Raw genomic sequence first — 8598 nt, forward strand, 5'->3', positions numbered from 1 at the left:
AATTACTATAAGTCTCTGTGTAGTAATTTGGAAGTGGCTCCCAGGATGGGAGAACTCTGCCTACAAGCCACCATCCTAGCAAGACCAAATTCCTTATTGGAATAACAATCTCGTGGTGGCAAAACAAGACTGAGCCCCTTGGGTACTGTATTTCTTTACTTATGGGATATCTGAGGCCCAGGTTAAGCTCTATGCCTGTGGGCACATGGAAAGGTGAGATCTGGAATCCAACGCACATTTTCATCCCACTGGCAGGCTTCTTGAGGACCAGAGGTGGGGAGGGGGTCCGCTGATGCAAATGATCCCAATCAGACCAAACTAGACCAAATTAGAAGATGCCCAGGTTTAATGGATGCCAGCGCTCCTGGGTGGCAAGAGGAGAATCAGACCACTGGAGAGGGAAAAGGGGAGGCCACGTGTTAATTCTCTGGGGGGCAGTTTAAATAGCCTGTGGGAGTGGTCTTGACCCTCCCTGTGGAGGGGTCACTGTTTGGCAGGCTTTCTTGGAGGTGGAGTTTGGACTGAGGCAATTCCCAGGGGAGCTGGCTCAAAATGGATGCCAGGGGGGCAGGAGTGAAGCCCCCAACTAAGCATTTCAGACTCTTTGTATAAAGGGGTGTTAGGGAGCTGAGGTGACGCTTTTAACCAAACAGGTAGGTGCTCCTACAGAGACCATATGCTGATGTTGGATGGCTTAGTCTTTCGCTTTCCCCCTTGTTTTTGAGCTAACATTTTTGCTGTTGAACCTGGGGCTTGCCATTTCTGCTGAACTGGCTACTTAGTGAGCTCTGGGGCTGGTACTTGTACCTGGTTTTAGTGTGGGTAGTAGAAATGTGAGCTAAGACAGTGTAGTAGTTTGAATGTAATTGGTTCCCTTGAGCTCACAGGGAGTGGCACTATCAGGAGATGTGATTTTGTTGGAGTGGGTGTGGCCTTGTTGGAGGAAGTGTGTCACTGTGGGGGTGGGCTTTGGAATTTCCTGTGCTCAAGATACCACCCGGTGTCACAGTACACTTCCTGTTGCCTTTTGATGGAGATGTAGCCAACACCATGTCTGCCTGCATACCACTAGGTCCCACCATGATGATAATGGATTGAACCTCTGACAATGTAAACCACCACCCCAGTTAAATGTTTTCATTTATAAGAGTTGCTATGGTCATGGTGTCTCTTCACAGCAACAGACACCCTAACTAAGATAGGCAGAAGCACGTTACCCTCTGAGTCATCTCCCCAGCCTCTTATATTCTTTTTAGAAACCGAGAAGACTTGTGATGATCACCTCCTCCCATACCATTGTCTTTGCTCACACCTACTGTCCTCATAACAGCATTGGTGACTGTTCCAGGTGTTTTTTTTTTTTTTTAATTAGGTAAAGGAAGAGGCTCAGAAGGCAGAGACAGCCAGACCCTGCAGAATGAACAGCCTCTGAGGTCACTTATACTTCTTCAGAAATTCACCAATCCTGGTCTTGACCATGGGGTCCAGCGTCGAGCAGTCCCAGCTGGGTAACTTCACCAGTCGGTCATGAGCCTCCCAGAAGAGGGCAGAGCCAATGGCTAACTCCACCCGCATCCGCCATTCGGCAAGTTTGGAGCTGATGAAGACGTTGTGGTCACCCCCCATGGGCTATGGGTAAACAAAAGGAAGATGTGATCAGCATCAGCACCAGCTGCACTCGGGTCTTCTGTAGCCTCAAGGGTTGTCTGTATGTGCCTCTGCAAAAAAGGGATGAGTTTGGGGCTGGAGAGATGGCTCAGAGGGTAAGAGAGGCCCCGAGTTTAATTCCCAGCAACCACATGGTGGTGGCTCACAACCTCCTTGCCAGCAGTACATTGTATGCTTAATAAATAAATCTTTTTTTTAAAAAAGGGGGGGGGGATGAGTCTTTCTTGGCAAGTGTCTAAACTATACCATCTCTGTGAAACAGGCACTGAGGGTCCTGGTCAAAGATGGTGACTCCTGACCCAGGTGACTCCCACTTCTCATTTCAGGAAGGAATGGAACTTAATTGCTTCCTTCCCCAGTGTTGGATCTCCTTCTGTGATCAGAACAAGAGCAGTAAGAAGAGGCTCAGCATGCAACCTGCTTACTGGTTAGCTGCTTCATTAAGAAATATGCGCCCCAGGGTTGTTTTGTCACATGCCCTTAATCCTTACACTTGGAAGGCGGGCAATCTCTGTGAGTTTGAGGCCAGCCTGCTTGGTGCAGGCCAGAATGGTTTTCCTTGAGCTGTTCCACATCACACATTGGCCTATGACTAAAGTTGCTACTTTGAGTCCTGGCTGGAAACTATAAAGTCCTCTCAAGACCCTGGCCATGGGCTGGGCATGTGACTCAGCAGACAGAGGACTTACATAGCATGCACAAAGCACTGGGCTCAGTATCCAGCACACTACAAACGGGACATTGTGTTTGTTATATACCTGTAATCCCCACACTGGAGAGGTAGTAGCAGGAGTATCAAAAGTTCAAGGTCTTTACAACTAAATAGCCAGTTTGAGGCTAGCCTGAGACACTGAGAGCTAAGGCTAGCTTAAGAAAGGAAGTAAGGGAGGAAGAAAAGGACAATGGAAGTGTCTAAACTGACTAGCCTGCATATACCAGCTAGCTCGCGTGGACTGAGCATACATGTAAAACACATGAAAACCCTGCGCTCCTACAAGTTTTCCTCCAATGCACAGTGCTCTCCACTGCTCAGACCCAGAACTGGGAGTGCTATCTTAATGCTTCTGCCTCTGGAGCTCTGGAAAAGAGGCAACCGGGAAAGAGACACCGGGAATCTCCATATACTTCCTGGCAAGTCCAGCAGGAAGAGCGGATATCTGGGAACTTAGCTGGTATACCATGGTTTTCTTTGCATCCCTGGCTCTCCCTCTGGCTTCTCTCCATGCCATGGAATTTTGTCAATTTCCACGATCAAGATGTTCCTAGATTCAGAACCTCTGATTCTTTCCTGTCACTTCCAGGTGGGTCCAGGCACCCCGACCTGACTCCCACATCTGCCTCTCTTGGTCTGTTCCCCAGACTCCAGTCCCTGGTCACAGAAACACCGTCCCTCTTCCCATACCTGCATCATCTCCACCAGGGCCACCAAGTCAGCCAGGGAAATGTGGTCTCCAGTGATAAACATCTTGTCCTGCAGAAACTTCTCCTCAAACTGCTGTACGTTTCTCTTCACCTCATCGACTGCCTGGTCCACCTTCTCAGCAGGAACCTCCTCACCCGTGATCATCGGGATTAGCAACTGGGCAGGGAGGGAAGTGGACGAAGGAGAGGCAATATTCCAGCCCATTCCCCCTGCCGGGCTTTGGTATCCCTGTCTGTTAGGTAGAGCTTGGACACTTCCAAGGATGTAAATTTCACCTTTTTGGCCGTTCTCAAGGGGCAGTTACCAAGGGCCATGTGTTCAGATGGATTTGGAGGCCTGGAGAGCAGAGAGTCCCATGCTTTGAGTGAGTCTCACTCACCAAAGGTTGATGAGTTTGGGAATCCAGTCCTCTTGGTGACATGATAGGGGCCGAAATCTTTAAAACCTGGAGTCTAACTATGGGTACTAACTTCAGAAGGGATTGAGGTGGATACAGCCAGTACTCAAGAGAGCAAGCAGTTGCGGAAAGGCAAGCCCTGCGCTGGCTCTGATTCCCTGTCTTAGCAGGTGATCCTGGCTAGCACCTGATTCCACTGTGATAGCATCTGCTCCGGGGCCCTCTTCAGAGCTGGTGCCGTGCTGTTTAGACTTCCTGCTTCCAAAACTGTGTGCCGACTAAACCTCTTTTCAGGCTGGAGAGATGGCTCAGCGGTTAAGAGCACTGACTGCTCTTCCAGAGGTCCTGAGTTTAGTTCCCAGCAACCACACGGTGGCTCACAGCTATGTATAATGAGATCTGGTGCCCTCTTCTGGCCTGTAGGCATACATGCAGGCAGAATGTTGTACACATAATAAATAAATAAATCTAAAAAAAAATAAAAAATAAAAAATAAACCTCTTTTCTTCACAAGCTACCCGGCCTGGAGCATTTTATCATAGCAATGGAAAATGAGCTAAAAACACAAGCAGAAACTAGAAGTCAGAATATGTGTGTTGGTTGTCACCTTTTAAGTTTACTGGCATTCTCTAACTTAGAACCAAGTTTCATGAGTCCTGTCTTGACCCTTTCTAGTTGCCCTTTGCCTTTGCCAAGTTTTGTCCCGCTTAGTTCATCCCACAATCTCTGAGAGGTAGGCAGACATGGGATCCTGGAAAAAGAGGCTCAGTCAGCAGAACCAGGCCTGGACTTCAGGCTGTCTGATTGCTTTGTTTCCCTGTTCCCGAGTCCCAGGCCGGGCCACTCACCTTGACCCACAGTATCTTGCTCATGGGCAGCTGAATGGCTGTATACTGCCAGGCCATGAACTCGTCCACACGGGCACGCATGTGTAGGTCTGGCGGGTACCAGTGGGAAGGTGCGCTGTATTTGCGGCATAGGTAGAAGAGGATGGCCACACTACAGAAAGGGCGAGTCGGGGCACTGCTTGTACCTTCTGAAAGCCCCGACACCACCCCAACATGGCCTTCAACCACAGGCAGGCCCTAGGTGCTAAATTCCGGCAGGAGGAGGAGGAGGAACCCAAAAGGTTCCTCTGGGAAGTCTACCCCAAGCTGTTATGTCAGACCAATAGTCAGCAAGACACGGGTCGCTGAAGGGCGCTCAGGAGTTGATGAATGGCATAAGAAAGGGTAATGCCCCCCCCCCAAAATCACCAGGAAGTGGTGGTGTACATCTTTAATCCCAGTGCTTGGGAGGCAGAGGCAAGCAGATCTCTGTAACTTCGAGTTCAGCCTGGTCTACAGAGTAGGTTTCAGGACTACACAGAGAAACCCTGTCTCGGAGAGAAAGAGAGGGGGCAAAGAATGTCGAGATTCCAGAGGGAATGGGGACATCTGGGAACTGCTGAACGAAACACGTGGCTGGTGAGATGATTGCCGTGGTGGGAAGCGGACTGTCAGAGACACTTAATTCTTTTTTACCTAATTTGGTTTTTGTGTATGAGTGTTTTGCCTGTGTGTATGTCTGTGAACCTCTTGTGTGTCTGGTGCCCTCACAGGCTGGAAGACGTTTGATTCCCCCAAAACTAGAGTTACAGACTATGAAACACTCCGTGAGAGCTGGGAGCCTGGGTCCTCTAGAGAATGGTTAGGGATCTTAGCTGTGGAGCCTTCCCTCCAGTCCCAAGACTTTATCTTTAAGATTCTGAGGATGAGAGGATATAGCCCTCTAGTTAGAGGAGGTAGGATGATTAGTCTCAGGCAAGCCAAGATGGTGGTTCACGCAATAACCCATTAAGAGGGATTGGTCTCGTGGGGATGGGTGTGGGATGGGGTGGTGAGGACCAAAGGATACAGGGCAGAGGTTAGACCAGAGCTTTGCAGGAAGGGATGGCCCAGGCTTGCTAACGGACAGTTAGTGTATGGAGGAAATGCCACAGGACAGAAGAGCACACAAAGAGGCCAATCAGAAACAAACAAACTGAAATCAAACAACCAGAGTTGAGATGGTTTCCAAGTCCCACTAGAGCTCAGAACGACATTGCATTCCCACCAGGGGAATTTTAGGAGGTGGGACAACTCAGGGTGATGGGATTGCAAGGGTAGATTGATTCATGCATGGTTAAAATGATTGATAGGTGACCAGGTTGACACAGGTGGTTAAGTTCTGTAAGCACACACACAGATGCTCTTTCTCCCCAGCTCACTTGTTTGCTCACCACGTAGTAATCTCTCTGTTACTAGGACCCAAAGGGAAGGCCGACGCTAAGCCAGGTACCAGTTCCACTCTCCTGGGCTTTACAGCCTTTAGAACCACGAGTGGAAGTCAACCTTCTGCTCTTTAGAATCTCCCACGCTGCCCAATTCAGCCACAGTAACCCCAAACCGACTCAGCAGGACTTGAGAGGGACCGCTGTGGAGGCTCCTGTGGAGGACCCTGGTCTGGTTCCTAGCCCCCACATGGTGGCTCGCAGCCATCCGTAACTCTGGTTCCAGGAGATTTGATGAACTCTTCTGGCCTCCCGGGCACCAGACGTGCACTCAGTGCACATACACACATATAGGAAAAATACTCACGTATGTAAATGTGGGACTTGAATATGAGCTGGCTAAGGATAGAATCTGGGAAGGCAGCCGGGCGGTGGTGGCGCACGCCTTTAATCCCAGCACTCGGGAGGCAGAGGCAGGCGGATCTCTGTGAGTTCGAGGCCAGCCTGGTCTACAAGAGCTAGTTCCAGGACAGGAAACAAAAGCTACGGAGAAACCCTGTCTCGAAAAATAAAAAAAAAAAAAAAAAAAAGAATCTGGAAAGGCTTGGTAATTTTACCCATTGTCATAATGGTATTGGGTGATGTATGTGTTAGAGTCTTTGTTTCTTAGTGGGATATTTCTAAGCACTCATGGGTAAAGTGGTGGAATGTGTGGGAGGGGGACAAACAGAGGGAGGTGTCGGTGTGGCAAAGGGGATAGCCCCAGAAGCCAGGAGATGGATGTGTGAGGTTTGCTGAAAATCCCAGGATTTGGGATATAGAGACAGATGAATCTCTTTGAGATTAAGGCCAGCCTTGTCTACATAGTGAGTTCTAGGCCAGTCAAATGTACATCAATCTTTCCTCATCTCAGAAAATAAATTAACACATTAATAAATGCTGGCAGGCAGATCTGTTCCCACTGAATCTCCCAGGAGGAGCAGAGACGGATCTTACCTTTCACATAAGACGAACTTTCCATCTCTGAGGCTGGGGACCTTCCTCAGGGGGTTGATTTCGATGTATTCCTTGCTATGGTGGTGACCTGAGGGGGCAGGGAGGGTCTGGGGCTTTGGGGACCCCAAGGGAAAGAGAACTTGGGCTTCTAGAGACAAAAGGGGGAATCTGAGGCCTCAAGAAACCCATAGCTTGCCCCAGATCATGGGGAAAGCAGAGATATTGCCAAGGCCAGGGTTAGGAAAGATCCCCCCTCCCCTTGTGACCCCCTTTGCCAGGGATCAAACCATCCCTTTGGCTCCCAGGAGCTAGAAGTTCAGTCTTCACCCAAGGCCTAAAATTACAACCTCAGCCCTAGGGACCTAAGTGCGGCCTTTGGTCTCATCGCCGCTCACTCTTGTTTCCCCTTTGAAGGGATTGGGCCACTGAACCGTGAAGCTTGCAGAACCCTGCCATTGCACCCAAGGTCCCTTGATATCTACAGAGAACCCCACAGCAAGCGGGACTACTAACCCCTCCTGACCCTCCTGTTTGCAAGAGGAAACCCATTGGGACTCCACCACACCTCGTCCATTTCTGCAGCTCCCACATCTACTGCACAGTCTACTGCTCTCTCTCCTCGGTGTCTTGGATCTTGATCCACCCATGCCCACGGGGGATGAGGGTCTGTGCAACCTTGAGTGCATTTGTTTTTCATGTTCCTGTCATTTATCTCCTTCTTTTCCTTCTTTTTTTATTTGTGCATATGAGTGTTTGTGTGTGTGTGTGTGTGTGTGCGCGCGCATATGGGAGCATGCATAACCTGAGTATCAAACCAAGGGTCTTGTTTGTGGCATGCTAAGCAAGTGCTTTATCAGTGACCCACAGTCCTAATCCCAGAGCAGATTTGAACACTGAGAGAGGATGGGCACAGACTGGAGGAGGGTGGGCACAGACTGGAGGAAGGTGGGTACAGACTGAGGAAGAGTGGGCACAGACTGAGTGTCATATGCTCTGTCCCATGGTAATGGGTGTGTCCTGCGTCAGCCTGGTTGGTGGGTGCTACACATAACAAGATGTGAGACCTCTAGAGGTGATGGTCAAAGCTCCGGCTCAGAGTCTGAGGCTGGCCTAGCAGCCCTCCTTCCTGACCCCCAAAGATCCTATTCACCCCAACAGGGAGATTGCTGTTCATGGTGGCCGGCAAAGGTTAGGCTAGATAGGGACAAGGCCTGAGTACCTTGATATCTCTTTCACCTGTTTCCCTTGCTGACTTTTGACCCTCATAAGCACTCTCACCAGGCACCCTGGGAGCACCTCAGGACCAGGCTTCCTGGCAGCACTGAGGACTGACCTTTTAGGAGATCCACAAATTGGAAGTCAAAGGGGATGCCATTCTTCTTGGCAAAGATGTAGACAGCGCGGCAAGGTGCTGACAGCAAGTCCATATACAGCTCCAGGCCCATGTTGGGATGTTTGCCAAGCCCACAGCTGCAGTGGGTGGAGCACAGACCTGGGCCTGTGTCTAGCCTGAGCACCCAGGTCTAGGCCCTCTCCCACCTGAGCTGAGAGCCCTGCATTCTGGAACTTACATCCCTTGATGTTCTCATGAGGCCAGGGGACCTGGAATTCTTACAATAGCAAAGATTCTGAGACTCAGGGGTGTCGAGGGGACTTCCCAGAGGGCTGGGACAGGGTCCTATTGAACCTGTGCTCTGTGGCTCAGCCCCACAGACATCTGTCTGAGAAAGGCTCACATCTGAGAGCATCCCCAGGCCAGGCCTTCTCTGAAGAACAGGGTGAAAGGGAACTTACAGGTCCAGGCTAAGAAAAAGACAAGGACTGAGTTTGCATGGCCTGACGTAAAGACTGGGCTGTCCGTGG

The 8598-nt window shown here is 50.1% G+C and overlaps 1 protein-coding gene across 1 annotated transcript; it reads right to left on the bottom strand.

Moving 5' to 3' along the window:
• Positions 1-1338: 1338 nt before the first annotated feature.
• LOC101984315 (glutathione S-transferase theta-4) lies at positions 1339-8217 on the bottom strand. Its single transcript, XM_005360202.3, has 5 exons — positions 8069-8217; positions 6736-6823; positions 4337-4487; positions 3071-3247; positions 1339-1629 (listed from the first exon to the last, which is right to left on the bottom strand). Exons 1-5 carry the CDS (start codon positions 8178-8180, stop codon positions 1435-1437), a joined length of 723 nt encoding a protein of 240 aa, XP_005360259.1. The 5' UTR covers positions 8181-8217; the 3' UTR covers positions 1339-1434.
• Between the last annotated feature and the right edge of the window lie 381 nt (positions 8218-8598).

This window comes from Microtus ochrogaster, linkage group LG2 (assembly GCF_000317375.1).
Source record: "Microtus ochrogaster isolate Prairie Vole_2 linkage group LG2, MicOch1.0, whole genome shotgun sequence".
Taxonomy (NCBI): Eukaryota; Metazoa; Chordata; class Mammalia; order Rodentia; family Cricetidae; genus Microtus; species Microtus ochrogaster.

Coding starts and splice junctions, on each gene's coding strand:
- LOC101984315 (XM_005360202.3), bottom strand. CDS start 8,180: ATGGGCCTGGAGCTGTATATGGACTTGCTGTCAGCACCTTGCCGCGCT. Junction 3,248..4,336: donor GCAAGATACTGTGGGTCAAG/GTGAGTGGCCCG, acceptor CTCCCTGCCCAG/TTGCTAATCCCGATGATCAC. Junction 1,630..3,070: donor CCCTGGTGGAGATGATGCAG/GTATGGGAAGAG, acceptor GTTTACCCATAG/CCCATGGGGGGTGACCACAA.